We start from the raw sequence: 16637 nt of genomic DNA, 5'->3' as shown, positions 1-16637 counted from the left end.
AGCTGGTGGTGGGTGGAGGCGGAGGGGAGCAGAGACCAACCCGCAGAATTTTTTTTTTTTTCTTAAACGAGAACTTTTCTTAAACGAGAACATATCACCGGCGATTTCCTTCACTTTAATCCATAGTAGAAGAAGCCTCTCCATTTTGTTGTTGACCGAGGTCCGTCCCCTGGCAAGGAAAGTCTTGCCCTTAGAAGATTGCCGAGCGGTTACAGCCATACTCACGAGCAAGGTTAACTATGCATGCGCCTCCTTCGTATTTTAAATATCTCCTACTTCGTTTCTATTGTCATCATCCTCTTACTTCTTCCTTTACCGCCACTTGCAATTTTAGAAGCCATGTCTAACAGATAAAGTTTGCAAAGTCTTCACAACACTAGTCCACTAGTCCAGCTGTGCCATCAAGCTAGAAGAAGGTGTTCGGCCAATAGCATATCGGCATTTCTGTGATTGACATGACGCCGGCCAGTGGCATATCGGCATCTCCGTGACTGAGACCGTGATTGTGACCTTAAAAAACCAATAGCATATCGGCGTTTCCGTGACATGCGAGAATAATTACTTTTGTTGATGCATCAAAGCGAAAAAAATTGTGCAGACACACGTTCGTACATGTTGGATTGTTCATAAGACGAAAGGTTTGTGCGTAAGAGGGGGACAAAAAAACGTCGCGGTCCACGTTCGTAAGATGAAAAATACGTAAAACAGGGAGTTTGTAAACCGGGGGCCCACTGTGTGTGTGTGTGTGTGTGTGTGTGTGTGTGTGTGTGTGTGTGTGTGTGTGTGTGTGTGTGTGTGTGTGTGTGTGTGTATATATATATATATATATATATATATATATATATATAGACACAGTGGGGCCCCGTGTTACGAACTTAATCCGTTCAGCAGCTACGCTCGTAACTTGAACTGCTCGTATGACGGGCAATCCAAACCTATGTTAATTAGTGAATGCGTGCAACGCTCGCACAAACCTTAGGTAAAAACATCACGACTTTATACACATATTAAAAATGAAAAACATAATCTACTGTACAGTTAAATTAAATAACATATACAAAGGAAAAATGACATTTACCTTTGGGGCGACGTGACTTGAGCTGGGTGGAGGCGGAGGGGAGCAGAGACCAACCCGCAGAATTTATTTATTTATTTTCTTAAACTGGAACTTTTCTCAAACTAGAACTTATCACCGGTGATTTCCTTCTCTTTAATCCATAATAGAAGAAGCCTCTCAATTTTGTTGTCGATCGAGGTCCGTCCCCTGGCAAGGAAAGTCTTGCCCTTAGAAGATTGCCGAGCAGTTACGGCCATACTCACGAGCAAGATTAACCATGCGTGCGCCTCCTTCGTATTTTTTTTTTTTTATTATCTCCTGCTTCGTTTCTATTGTCATCATCCTCTTACTTCTTCCTTTACCGCCACTAGCAATTTTAGAAGCCATGTCTAACAGATAAAGTTTGCAAAGTCTTAACAACATTCCTTCCTTCCGTTTTTGACTGATTTTCTCTCCTTCCTTCTGTCCCGACCAACTGTGCCATCAAGTTAGATGAAGGCGTTCGACCAATAGCATATCTGCATTTCCGTTACTGACACCGTGACTGAAACATTGACTGTGACATTGTAAGATCAATAGCATATCAGTGGTACCGATTTGTGCTTGAGCAGATGATTTCGTTGTTGTAGCAAAGGGAAGTCAATTGTACGTACACATTGACTGACAAAGCGTGGTGAAATCATAGTTATAACCATCACGAATATACACACATATATTAAATTGTCATAATATACTTTGCAGTTAATTAAATTAACATGGATACACAAAAGAAAAAATGACATTTTCCTCTGGGGCGACGTGACTTGAGTCGAGTGGAGACGGAGGTGAGCAGAGACCAACCCGCAGAATTTATTGATTTATTTTCTCAAACAAAAACTTTTCTCAAACTAAAACATATCACCGGCGATTTCCTTCTCTTTAATCCATAATAGAAGAAGCCTCTCCATTTTGTTGTGGAGCGAAGTCCGTCCCCCGGCAAGGAAAGTCTTGCCCTTAGAAGATTGCCGAGCGGTTACGTCCATACTCAGAGCAAGGTTAACTATGCGTGTGCCTCCTTCGTATTTTTTTATTATCTCCTGCTTGGTTTCTATTGTCATCATCCTCTTACTTCTTCCTTTACTGCCACTTGCAATTTTAGAAGCCATGTCTAACAGATAAAGTTTCCAAAGTCTTAACAACATTCCTTCCTTCCGTTTTTGACTGATTTTCTCTCCTTCCTTCTGTCCCGACCAGCTGTGCCATCAAGCTAGATAAAGGCGTTCGGCCAATAGCATATCGGCATTTCTGTGATTGACGTGACGCCGGCCAATAGCATCTCCGTGACTGACTCCGTGACTGACACCGTGACTGAGACAGTGAATGTGACATTGTAAGAGCAATAGCGTTCGACGATGCTGTGACAAGCGTCAACTTCCAAATTAGTTGACGTAGCAAAGTGAAAATAAATGTTCTAACACACAAATTAGTTGACGTAGCAAAGTGAAAATAAATGTTCCAACACAATGACCGGCATGTCATATTGTTGGTAAGGCAGAAGGTTTGTGCGTAAATGGGGGACAAAAAACTCCGCGGTCCACGCTCGTAAGTCGAAATGTTCGTAAACCAGACTGTGTGTGTGTGTGTGTGTGTGTGTATGTATATATATATATATATATATATATATATATATATATAATTCTTGTGTTGTTGTACTGGTATGTTAAGGTTGTTTTGAGCTTACCTAAAAGATTATAGACAAATGGTGCCAGTCACACACACCAATGTCTTGGTCAACACATACTGAAATGTTGTCCGACATAGCAGGTGTCATCTGCGCCGTCAATGTCTCAAAGTAAATGACCATAGAATCATAAGAAAATATATACTTGACAAAACAGCTCTCCTCTCAACTCTTTTAGGTGTTGACACTGAAGAGTAAGAACCTGGTTGGCATCACGCTGACCAATTGCGGAATCACTGACCTGGTGCTTAAAGACTGCCCCAAAATGATGTTCATTCATGGTACAACACAGACATGTACATTGTTTTTATTTTGACAACACTCGCATGGGTGAATGTGCATGTCATGAATGTTCAATACAAATTTTCCTCTTTTTTCTTGTACCTCCCTTACATTGAGTAAAGCTACTCGGTGTCGAGTGTTGAAGCAGCTGCAAGTGGAAAGTGCTCCTATTGTGAACCGGTTTGACTATGCACAATGTAGGAAGTTAAATATGGAACAGGTGCTGGATCAGATTCTGATAATGCCTCCTGAGCGAAACCGCATAATCTACATGCGTCCTATGCACCAGGTCAGTATGCTTTTTTTTGTTTTTTTTGTTTTTTGTTTAGTTATTCGCTGAAAAAAAACACCTACTGCATTTGATGTTTTTTTTTGTGAGCCCTGTCTCAAATGAAAGTTGTCTTGTCTGTAAATATACAATGCGTGTGTGATTTTTTTTTGTTTTGTGTTAAGTTTTAGTATCCTGCTCACGGGAGTGCTTCAAGCACATTCAGAGCAAAATTACGTTTTGCGACTAGCCGTTCAAGCAAAATTACAGTAGATCAGCAACGTGGTGCCCGTGGGCACCAGGTAGCCCCCAAAGATCAGATGAGTAGCTCACAGGCCTGTTCTGCAAATAGCTTACAAGTGATGATTGGTGATTTTCTATTAATGTTCCAAACAATTATACATGGATTACATTTACATTACATACTGTATTACATTTGATATACATGTTTACTACAGCTGTTCCTTAATTATTGTGAAAAATCATTAACGTGATCGATGTCTTCATGTAAACTGGTCGCCACTCGTATTACCGGTACTCAGTACCAAAGAAGTAGCTCTCAGTTTCTAAAAGGTTGGTGACACCTGGACGAGGTTGCTGTCTCAACGAACTTTTAAACACACACAATGTTTTTGTTTTATTATATTGTTTTTATGTTCTTGAGAAGGCAAAATGGACATTACGTATCTATTAAATTAACTGCCCCATTTATGATGAAATGAGGGGGAGTGCTTTACTCTAACCATAGTGTTTTCTAATATTAAAGTCATGCTTTACTAAGTTTGCTCCCATCTTGTTCTATCTGTCGTCAATTAAAAACCTTTTGTGATAGGGATGTTGGTTACGGACATGCAAGGCATATATCTATTTGTCCTTTTATGTGCCCCCACTAGTCCGAACATGATAATCATCTCAAGATTGCATTTGCGGAAAATGATTTTAGCAACAAAAAAAAAAAAAAAAAACACTTGTTTTCATCCGTGTTCATCCATTCGACTGTCACCAGCTATTCAGTGAGAATTACGTTAAAGTGCCTTCAACTTGATTTGCGAACATCCTGTGTCAATCTTTTGTGGGTTCTGGCACATGGCGTTCACAACGGAAGCTGCCGGCACTTTGACTTCCAATTTTGGTCGACAGCTGATACAGTAGCTGGCCAAAATGGCTGCACCATAAATGGATGAGAAGGGTGGATTACTTTTTTTATTTCACCAATGCAACATTAATCAGAATGACATGTTAAGACAGCAAAGACTAATGGGACACATAAAACACATTTTTTTCTTTTTTTCTTAACCCACACTTGAAATAGTCATGGTCATTGAAAGAGTTTGCTCCTATGTTTCATGGTGCAAGTATTCTTCATTGGCTTGATGATCCCTGTGCTTAACTGGATCAACCTTCTCTTTAGATTGACACTGTGGCATTGGAACGCCAGCTCTTCCAGGGTCCTTATCCCTATCACATCGCTATAGTTCATGAGTTCAGCAACCCTCCAAATATACGCAACAAGGTCCGCATTCGGAGTTGGATGGACACCATAGCCAACATCAGCCAGTGAGTAGTAGCCATAATTTATTCTGAAATTTTTAAATGTTGAATTTCACCTGCATTGATTCAAAAAGTATCTTTTTTTTTGCCCCTCAAGTGGCAGAATTCGGATATGCATCATGACTTGACAGACTTAAAATAAATAAATAAACATGGAAAAATGACTCATCACATGGGAATAGAGCTTTTTCCAAATGTGGATAAAAATTCAGTGGGATTGGATACGAATATGAATAGTGCAATTGAATATGTAGTTTACATCCAGCCAAAAGCTAAGTAAATATTAAGGGCTTTGGTGTTGCCATGGCTATAGTTGCTATGGTAACATTTAACCTTACTGTGTTTAATGGCAACCAAAAACAAAATATGTGAAATGCAAAGTGTCACACAACATTGTATTGAATCCCAAATGTCAGGTCCTTGCGTTCAGCTGCCCTGACCACAACTGTATTGCACATCCACTCACAGATGTACGATGAGATTACAAATACACAAAGCACCATTGAAAAGCAACACATGAAATGAAAAGAAAATGCTGTTGCGGTGCATTTCGTTCTTAATAGTAGTGTGAATATTTACTCTGTTTTTGCATGTTTTGCAGGGAGTTAATCAAGTATGAGTTATTTCCAGAGGCCACCAGGACAGAAAAGGATGTGAAAAAGTATCCTAAATATCCTTGGGGCAGAGACATTTATACACTCGATGGTAAACACACTCGGACACATGTCACCTAATGCAACTTCATTCAGTAAGCCTCACTGGAAATTGGATGAGGCAGCATATTGGCCTTGTGCAGAGGCTCAGCAACTTTAAAGGGCCTCCATTATGTAATTTTAACTTTTTGAGCTTTTAACCCCCCTTGCAGTACTAGCCCCGTCCGACCACATTCACCTCCATCAGTTAGTGGTGCCCTGGGAAGATGGGACAATGTCAAATGAAAGCCACACCGTGCAGGGTACACTGCAAAAAGTGCCGGACAAAATACAGTACAAGAAAAATATATTTAAATATATTTATATTTCTGTGAATGGCGTAAGAATTTTTTACTTGCCAAAAATATTTGTCAATGGTCTTAGGCACAGTCTGAGTGTAAAAACAAGTCAGAAAATCTTAATTTAAGCAAATTGCAAATCAAATTTAAGCAAATAGTTGTCAAATAAGGTCTTAAAGCAATTTGTTTTTTAAATGGATGTGCACTTACATAGAGCTTTTCTACATTGGGTACTCATAGCGATTAGGGTTATTGACTAATTGACTAATCGACTAACTAATTGACTTATTGACTAATTGACTAATCATTTAACTACTGATGAAATAACATCAGGAGCGACTGTGTGTTCAGTGTCTTGTTCAAGGACACTTCACCGGGTCCACAATGGTATTGAGATCGATCCCACATACTCTCGGTTGCCAAGTAACCACTCAACCACTGACCCATTCCACAAGTAAAAACCTGTAGAAAAAAATGATATCCTTTAAAATGTAGCGTAAGCATTTCTTTTCCTCGTTTGAGCCTAGATTTAATCAAATGGTCTTAATATTCTGTAAGAAATAAGCAATATTTTCTCATTGATTTAAAAATTCAGGCCAGTTTTGCTAAATTCAAGCAAACTTTACCTAGATGCATTTTCTTAAATTTAAAACTGTGATAGTCATTTCAAAACAATACCAAAAATCTTCCTAATGAATTCTAATACATGATATAACTTAAATTGTTGGACATAAAAAATGTGTATGGGACAAAAAGTACCAAATTATGACAGAGAGCAAATTAGATGAGATCAAAGATAAAATATATATATAAAAAAAAAGGCTAAAGGTACAGCAGAATTTAGTGATATCTGGTCAGGATAGGACGAGACAAATCCCACCAGACAAGATTGAGTCAATGTAAACAAAATGAGATTTTTGTGAACTTTGTGACATCATGTAATGTAACATAATGCCTAAAATATATTTTCGAGTTTCCCAAATAGTTTTGTTTGCATCCACTTTATTTTATGTGGTGGCTGGCATATATATATATATTTTTTTGCAATATTTACAAACTGTCTTTATCTTATCTGACTATTTTACCTTTTTCCAAAGTTACCTCTTATTTTATTTTCTATATAGATTTTATTTACTTCATGTGGTAACTGAACTCTTCTAACCTTTGCAAGCAAACTCAGAGGAGAGTCATCAGCACAAAGAAGTTGCTGGACGTAGGGCATTGATTGGTACTACATAAGATTTGCCACATTTCAAAGTCTTGTTCAAACACCATAAGAAATCTTTTTTTCATCAGAGCAAAACACCCTGCTCAGGCTTCCTAGACAGGGGCCTCATGGAGTGTGGTGCTGCTCAGGAAAGTAAACAGAATAAGAATTTTATTGTGCAGTATTACTACGCATATGACAATAAAACTCGTGAATCTTGATGGATAGAACGAAATGTAAGAAAAGTAACACATTTCGAGAGTTTCTTCAATGAGAAGCCGGAAAATATTTATGTTCCACATTGCTTCATTTTTTTGCCCCACAGTTTGTCATCTTACAGCATCATTGCAAACTGTATTAATCTCACAACTTAGATATCTACACACAATACCCCATTATGGCAATGTGAAGAAGTTGTTTTTGTTTGTTTGTTTGTTTTTAAATAGAAAACAAAAAAGTCACATTTACATAAGTATTCATAGCCTTTGCCGTGAACTCAAAATTGTTTTGAAGTGCATCATTTTTCCACGTATCTTTCTTAAGATGTTTCTACAGCTTAATTGTAGTCCAACTGCTTTGAATTCACTTAATTGGACATGGTCTGGAAAGGCACACACCTATCTATATTGATGATTGTTTCTTGATTTTTATTTTATTATTGGCTTGACATCAATTCCTTTCTTGCACATAGACATGGCTTTGCCATCAGTGTGAGACATCTAAAAAGAATATTTAGGGCGAAGGGGAGGGGTTTCTCACCGTAATGGGTACTTAAGTAAAGTGGCAGATTCGCACTTTAGCAAACAATACCTTTTACGTTGTCTGAACACCAATGATGGAGCTGCCCTTCATGAACAACATAGACTACAGTGGTACCTCGGTACTCGACCGCCTCTATACTCGACCAAATCGGTGCTCGACCAAAAAATTCAAGTAGGTAATGCATCGGACCTCAAACAGATTTTCGGTTCTCGACTAGCCGAGCCGAGCCGAGCCGACCCGAACGCGCTCCTCGGCCCTTCTCGGCCAGCGGGTAAGCGCCAGTTCAACTCAGACCGCCAGCGGAGTAAGACGTTTGTTCGAGTATTTCTTCCCGGATTTAAACTTTTTCGTGTTGCTCTAGCCCTTAATAATGGGTCCAAAGAAAGACAGTGATAAGGGGAAGGCAAAGAGGAAAACAATGAGGACCACTATTGAACCGAAGAAGGAAATTATAGCAAAATATGAACGCGGTGTACCTCGCGTCGCAGTTAGCTAGCGTCATCATGGAAGGAGTAACTCCCTCCTGTCCTCTCCACATCCATTCCTGTATGCCATCAACCACTCTCCAAAACGTAAGTAAATTATACAAAATGGTTTATAATGCTTTATTTATCTTTATCTTTATCTTTATCATGTACTGCTTGTGCACATTTACTTGTGCACACATACTTTCCATTATTTCTTATGGGAAAATTGGTTTCGGTGTTCGAACAAATCGGTGCTCGACCACCACCTCAGAACGGATTATGGTTGAGTACCGAGGTACCACTGTACTTACTACAATGTCAAAAAGGACATTTGTTTAATATTTAAACAGTCTTTTTCGCTGAAAAGACACCATTGATCCCAATGTGCAGCAGAGGCTGGGAGGGACCATCTGCAGATTGCTAGATGAAGGGGAGAAATGGAAAAAAAAAAAAAACAACTCCACTTTGTGTGAACTACAAAACTAATGAATACATGAAAGAGCTCCCCATGATTATATTGCAACAGCGCTTTGGGATATAAAAGGTTTTGTTTAATTGTGGGCACGTTTTAAGCGTTTTAGCAGAAGTCATCCTTGGAAATTGAAAATGCTGACATGCACACATATTGTATGCATATGTGGGGGGTACTTTAATAAATTAATGGGAAGAGCTAAACAGTCAGTAAAAATATAGTATTTGGGGTATCTAACCCAACCAACAGCAGAGCTAATGATCATTATGTTGGTAAATATTGATCAACAAGCATAAAACATCCTTAAAATTAGTGTGAGGTCCATTTGTGAGATATTTGTAAGAAACGATACACAAAAAAGGATAAAAGCCATTCTTTTCCAGCTCAATCATGAGGAGAACAGAGAAGGACTATAGAAGGTCAATTCTACTATGCTCTGCCCAGCCTCTCCGAACTCTATTTAGTTGGTTCACAGGTCCCTAATTACATGAAGGTTCCAGCTCTAAAGGGGGGAAAAGGTGTACAGGGGAAAGGACAATTGCTGCGTTCACACCAAACGCAAACGAGGTATAAAAGTGGACTGTTTTGTATTGTAGTCAATGTAGTTCGCGCGACATGGCGCGATGGAGCATCAGGCGACGCGATGGACATAATGAAGCAACTTGCGGTGGCGTGCGACACTGCGCAGCGTGTAATTACACGTGACGCCAGAAGTTAAAAAATTTTAACTTTTGTTGCGTGTCACGACAGCCATTCGGCTTTGGGAACATTCAAGGTTTAGACAGGGAGCAGGAGTGAATCGTGGCGGCTGGTTTGCAGTCACTCTGAGCTAACCAACGCAGTCAGCTGAGCTTTCAATAGTAAAAAGAAACCAAGCAAGAGCACTCACCTGGCTTGTAGAATGGCGATTACGTGCCACGAGAAGTTAAAATTTTTTTAACTTTTTGTCGCGTGACACGACAGCCAATCAAGCTTCGGGAACATTCAATGTCTATACAGGGGGCAGGAATGAATCGTGGCGGCCGGTTTGCAGTCACCCGGAGCTATCCAACGCAGCCAGCTGAGCTTTCAATACAAAAACGGAACCAAGCAAGAGCACTCACCTGTGCCAAGATAACGATAGTTACAGCACTGTATTTAGCACGGTATCGGCCACTTGATTGCGATGTTGAATTTTTTTTTTTTTTTTTTGGCGGACGAGTATTGCCGCAAAGCGAGGGACACGTAACATAAAAAAGAAGAAAAAACGTGCTGTAGGAGAAAATATTGGCTCTGCTACATCCTAGAAAAGTGAAAGTTCTTAGCAATGCTCTCCTTTCTGGATCCACTGTAAAGTGCACAGCAAGCTCACTCCCTTCCCCTCGCGCGACAAAAAGTGACTTCACAAAAGTGATCATTTTGACCCCACGGCAAAATGCCTACCTAGCGTAGAGCGTAAACGATGCTCTTTGTCGCATTCGGCGTAAACGCAGCATATGGCCGGAACCCAGTGTACTTGTCATATTATGTGTGAGCATGTGGGTGAAAAATTAGTACATGTATGATAAAACATTATGCGAAGCAAGACATTCTGGAAAAATATTTTTTCTGCAAGATCTTTTGAGAAATCATTGATGGAAATGGCAGCTGTTTACAGTAGCGCCCCAGCAGGCAGGCTTGAGGGGGCTTCCTCCTACTTGAGACAAAACAATAACAGAGCATTTTTTTCTTTGCAAGCAGTGCATTCATCACACGGCAAAGCATTTCTTGATTGCAAGCAGTTATATTTTGTAGCAAACGTATAATCAACTATATTTAGAATCCGACGCCCTGCTCCGTTTGCGTTGATTAGGTGATGGATATTGAGAACAGGTGCGCAGCCGGTGTTTCCACCCCTCACTCAGACAGGCTCGTCCTGCAATAAGATAAATCCCCGCTTGGAAACCGCTGAAAATGGCTGTGCACAGACTCCTCCCATCCAACCTGATGGACCTTGAGAATTACTGCGAAAACGATTGGACAGAACTGCGTAAAGATTGGTGTTTTGAGCTTCTGGAATCATATTAAAAAAGACTTGAGGTTGTAATTGTTTTCAAAAGTACTGTAGACCAACAATTTATGTTGAGAGGCTGTGAATACTTAGGTACATGTGAGTTCTTAGTTTTCAATTTTTTAATTTTTATCAATTAAAAAAAAAAAAGTATTTTTTTTTTTTCACATTGTCATGGTGGGGTATTATGTGTAGAGTTTTTAGGTAAGAGATTACGTGACACAAACGTCTGCTGCGGTAGGCCCTATCTTAGAGGAAGAAAAAAAAATTCATTGTGTAGCGGTACTGCGCATATGACAATAAAGCTTTTAAATCTTGAATTACGTAATTTAATACAGTTTGGAATGAGGCAGTAACATGACAGTGTGGAAAAAGTGAAGCGCTGTGAAGATTTTCCTGATGCACTGAAAATGTTTGTTCCAAGCATCTTAGAAAATAGTCATTGAGAGTTTGGATTAATCCTCTTTTATTATGTAAGAAATGTTGATTAATCGGTTAAAAGTTTTAATCACTTAACCTCACCAATAATTAACGATTACTAGATGTAATGTAAGTTTGCATATTAATGAAATAGTGGGTTATTAAAATGAATGAATTTTTAGTTTATGAGATGGTACTAAATTTTACACATTGTTCCCTGAAGACATTTGACTGCCAATGTTGGAAAAATGTAACAACTTTATAATTAAGAAAATGCTTTATCATGAACACAATTATCAGTGCATCTTTTGCCTCCTTAGTACCGCAACCAATAGCATCCCTTTTAACTTACAAATCACTAAATCAACCAAAAATGTAAGCTTTTCCAGCAAGCCACAGCAGATGCATGAAAGAGCCACATGCTGCTCCTAATAATAAGGAGTTATAGCTCGTCCTATAGTATATGTACCTGGTTAACTAGTAGTGTTGGGCAATAATATCAATATATTACTATATGAAGTGACACAGTTGGTTGGAAATGCAAATTCACAATATGGCGGGCAATCCAAACCTATGTTAAATAGCTAATGCATGTGAAACCCCAGGTAAAAAACATCAACAATGTATATACATTATTAAAAATTGGTATCAAAATATTATAGTGAGTGCTACTTATATAAAATATACATGTATACAATTAAATAAAATCACAAATAAAGAAAATAGAAAGGATTTATTTACCTTTGAGTGACTTGTCGAGCTTGTTATGGCCATATTCCCTAGTGAGGCTAGGTTGGCTTAGCCTTTTTTGTATTTCCCAGTGGTGGACCGTCAGGGCCAGCAAGGCCGTCTCTGCTGGCCTCACCCAAATTCATTTTTATTAAATATACATGTTATATTTTTTTTTAATTTATAAAATTGTTCTTATTCTGTTCTTTTCATATCATATATCCATTTGGTTACGCTTTTTCTAGTGTTGTAGTTTTAAGTTGGAGTTTTTAGCCAATTAGAATTCAGCTAACTTGTGCAGGCTGTATGTAATCTGCCTGCTCCTGTAGGCGCTAGGGCATTCGCATCAACACGCGCCGGGCTTCAATGCTCAGCAAGCAAGCTACATGGTGTTGGCTTTGCCTGATTGCTTTAAAGGTGTAGCGTAGCTATTAGCTAGCCTGTCCCAACTTGGCCATATTTCGGACTGGGCTACCAGGTGTGTGAGCTACCCTGGGCAAATACTTCTGTTGGGAATGCTTTTTGTTTGCAAAGGATCGATTTGGTGTTTGGAGCTACACTGGATTTGTAAACTTCAATTGTTTAACCAAGGTAGCAACAAGGCACCAAAGCACAGCTGGACACACGCGCTGTGGTGCTTTTAAAAATTTATGGGGACACCCGAGTGGATATACAGTATTGCACATCTCAGTTCGAAGGTAAAGAGAGTTCCTCAATGCGCTACGGTGTTTTAAAAAACTTTTGGGATGACCCGAGTGGATACACTGTACATCTCAGTGCCAAGAGAAAGAGACCTCCATAATGAAAAGGTGAAGAAAAATCGGTAGATATTGAAAAGCTGATTGACTGTGGCCGCTGTTTGTTTTGGTGAGTGCAAGCCTTTTCTTTGTTTATTGTTTCAATTTTAATATGTTTGTGTTCTTATATTAGACTGTGATTTGTAATTTGGACTTCATAAAACTTCGTGGATATTTATTTTAAATTATTAATTTTTTTTAAGTTTTGACAGCATCACATATAATGACAAGTTTTAGTGGCTGATGCAGGTTTATTGACGTTTAAAAGCTCCGGAAATTAGCCTGTGTAGCCCAGTAATCCGTACATGTGCGCATGAGGGCTATTTATTCAAGAGGCTGACATCACAAAAAGTGTGCATGTGAAAGTCAAGGCCCGCCACTGGAATTTACAAATCTTAAAAATAAACGTAGCCTCATATTGAGTGGTCAAAGGTGAAAAAATCGTAAAGCAGGAAAGTCATAGACCGGGGGTCCACTGTATTTTTTTTTTTTTAATCAGTCCGCTCCGGAGTGGCTTTTGTAACATGATGTTTGTCATATTATGAATCGTGTTGTACATGTAAATAATTTTAAGCACTTCAAAAACACCACATTAAATGTTATTACCTTTTGAGAGGCCATGTTCCAAAAAGCAAAAAAAGAAAGAAAACCTTTTGATATGAAGATAGCGAAGATAGTGCTTACTTCGTTTTTGCCATCATAGTAGTCATAGACTTCTGCACAGTGTTAAACTCATCCGTATTAATTTTGAGCTCCTTTATATGTTCCTGAGAAGCGCAATAACATATTCGACGCCTACTCCTCATCAACTAGCAGCCACATTAACTAGTAGGAGAAACTCACGTTGCATTTAGTTCAAATAGGAATTTTGAAATTTCAAGGTTTGTCAGAAACGACCATATCTTGAGGCTTCACTGTATTTGTTATAACAATAGTTTTCTCCTTGGTTTTTGTCGTATTTTTTTCACCAGAGTGACATCACAGATCTGTTTTGTTTGTTTCGTCACCAGTACCCTATGTTGGCACGTGTGTATTCCTGACACATCAGTGCCATCTGAAAGAGTATTCTCAACTGCTGGGGACATATATAACACAGTCTTGCTTGGAAAATAAATAAATAAATAAATTAAAAAAAAATGTGGACATGTTTTTTTTTTTAAATATTTTTTAATGTGTGCTATAGATGTCATTGATGTGTGACTTCTGGAAAAGGATAAATAGTTTGTCTTTTCTAATAATGTCCTTGTTTATTTTTCAGTCATCATCAATATATAGATGTTTTGTTTTTTTGTTTTTTTTACACAAATACTGCCCAATATATGGCCATACGTATCGCAATACGCCTTTGCTGTATTGCAATATATCGCAATACACTTTTAAAACGCAAAACCACACACTATTAACTACCCATGTCATGCTCAGGTCTGTTGGATGGGGCCCCCTACAGCATGATAACAGACTTCCCCTGGCTCAGGAGCCTAAGAGCAGCCGAGCCTAATAACTACGCCCGCTATGACTTTGAGGATAACGAGAACAGTGAGTATCATCTCTCATATATGAAGCTGGGTGAAGAATTTGTGTCTGAACAGCTTTGGGTTTTTACTGTGCTCTCTCTGCGGCATGTTAGCCACCATCTATGCCCCACGACGGAAGGGTCAGCTGTCAGCCGACATCTGCATGGAGACCATCGGGGAGGAAATCTCGGAGCGGCGACAGAGCAGAAGAGGGGTGTTCCAGAGGGTGGTAGTCCTCTTCCTCCATCACTGCGACACGCCAGGCGAACCTGTTGATGACGACTACATTTAGTACATTTTGTGTGAAGCCTGACTGTCAATAGGACTCAAATTTCCTTTGGGAAGTGACAATAAGACCTGTGGAGCACACTTAAAAGCGACTGGGGGGGGGGGGGGGGACAAGGATAATTAGACAGCAAAACAGATTCCGAATGAATGAAAAATTTTGTCTTAACCGTTTTTCCTTTTGCGTTTACGGAGATTATTGAGGTGTTTTATTCTTTTTTTCCATGACACCTTACTATGAAGTTTTCAAATACATAAAAGTGTGACAAATATGGCTTCCATAATGTTTGCATACGTTACCTATGGTGTGTGTGCGTGGGTGTGAATGTGCGTACATCCACGCTTGTGTGCGCACATCCACCCTTGTGTGCGCATGTCCACGCTTGTGTGCGCAGACACGTACATGTCTGTGTGTTTCTGTATGCAGGCCTGACTGTCCTTTGTGAGTGTTTTTATATAGAAATTCAACATTCATTCAAAACAAATGAAAGTTTCTCAGAGTAGATTATTCCTTTTGCCAGTTAGGCCTCTAGAGATACGCTTCCCATCTGAAAAGAACGTTCAACTTGCCATTTTGTTTAATGACTTGACGATCATTTAAAAATTGTATGACATGCACTGGAATGAAAAAAAACTGTGGACTCCTGCATGTAATATCTTTGCATCCATACAGTCAACTCAATTTTCAATACAGTCACTTCATGACTTAGCTGCTGCCTCACTGTTGCTCAGCTTCTGGTAATGAATACGTTAGTGTTGAATCAGTATTTATTTGATTTGTTGGAAGTCTTAAGTCGTCTAGCCCCGCTCTCCTTCTTTTTCCGTGGTTCCTTGTTCATCACTGGTCTGTAGGTGTCTTGATTTAAGAGGTCATTTTATGTCAATTTTGTTTGGAACGTATCCTTCACACCACTCTACCCACTCAAACTTGTTAAATTTGCTGTGTGTGGAACTTGATGTTTCTCTGGTGATGGTAGGGGACAGGAGATTGATAAATGTAAACACAAACAATTAAACACTGATTGGCCAGAGTAAACATATCCTTGCCCACACATTTTTGTTGTGGTTAGCTTTTTTTTGTTGTTGTTGGTAATCAACAATTGTACTAACTTTGTAGATAGTCATGTTCTACCATGCTGTTTATATGTTTATAAAGAAAAAAAAAGGCTGTTCCACATTATGGAAAATAAAACACCGCTGAAAATCAACTTACTGATTCTGTCTTTGTCACAGATAAATTATAACAGACAATTCAGTTGCCCCAAAAAATTGTTTAGCCGAAAGTATTTTATCAACCCTTTCACTACCAATTTTTTTCCCGAAAAAAAATAAACTTTTGTTGATAAATCTAGGATACTTGGAAAATTAGTTAAAAAAATTAACACTTCTATAGATTAGGTTGCAGGCCCCGGGATTTTTTGTCCCGTCGGTATTTTATAACAATAATAATAATATAAATGTGCCAGAGAAGTGAAAATGATTGCCAAACGCCTACAATACATAGTAATCAGTGTAATCTATAATAACACACATATATAGTGCATATTATCAACGTATTTCTGCAGTACTAGATGGTTAATTGACAACGCAAGCTACCTTGTTGACAGTGGGCCCGGCACTGGTTTGTTTCGTATGGAAAAGTTGCTAGTAGCTACTCGAATTTGTAAATAGGTGTGTAATGAACCGCTGGGATGCCATTTCATCTTATTGCTACCATTCCTATACCCACTGTCATTTTTCCAAAAGCGCAGGGACACATTGTCCCAACGGGAGTTAAAGAGTTAAATGTCTCATTTAAGTTAGACATCTGTGTCAAAATAAGTGCACAAATTATATTTTCATTTGGCCTATTCTTTCCATTGAACTTTTCTAATGAGAACTATACCTGTACACTATATTTTGGTATACAGTACCAGTCCAAAAATTTGGAAACTTCTTCAAATTCAAATTGAAACATGAAGTCAAGAAATTCAAGTTATTAACCTATGAAAATGTTAATCTTGAAGCTCATTTTAGATTATAAAGCACGATTCACATCTTAGCACCTCGCGGAGTGTTGGTAGATCTCTTTGCATGTAATTCAATC

The 16637-nt window shown here is 38.8% G+C and overlaps 1 protein-coding gene across 4 annotated transcripts in view; it reads left to right on the top strand.

The window, feature by feature from the left end:
- fbxo38 (F-box protein 38) overlaps nucleotides 1-15759 on the top strand; it is a 47069-nt gene extending 31310 nt beyond the window's left edge. For all 4 annotated transcript variants that reach the window (XM_088431141.1, XM_088431142.1, XM_088431140.1 and 1 more), the window contains 6 exons: nucleotides 2956-3058; nucleotides 3182-3348; nucleotides 4739-4884; nucleotides 5480-5583; nucleotides 14175-14288; nucleotides 14380-15759. In XM_088431141.1, the coding sequence (XP_088287267.1) occupies nucleotides 2956-3058; nucleotides 3182-3348; nucleotides 4739-4884; nucleotides 5480-5583; nucleotides 14175-14288; nucleotides 14380-14558 (813 nt within the window). In that variant the 3' untranslated portion in view covers nucleotides 14559-15759. The remainder of the gene's footprint in view (nucleotides 1-2955; nucleotides 3059-3181; nucleotides 3349-4738; nucleotides 4885-5479; nucleotides 5584-14174; nucleotides 14289-14379) is intronic.
- The last annotated feature ends 878 nt before the right edge of the window (nucleotides 15760-16637 follow it).

Source organism: Hippichthys cyanospilos, chromosome 13 (genome assembly GCF_059441005.1).
Source record: "Hippichthys cyanospilos isolate Australia breed blue-spotted pipefish chromosome 13, RoL_Hcya_1.0, whole genome shotgun sequence".
Classification (NCBI taxonomy): domain Eukaryota; kingdom Metazoa; phylum Chordata; class Actinopteri; order Syngnathiformes; family Syngnathidae; genus Hippichthys; species Hippichthys cyanospilos.
Note: the sequence above shows the minus strand (reverse complement) of the source record. Positions and strands in the feature narration are given on the sequence as shown.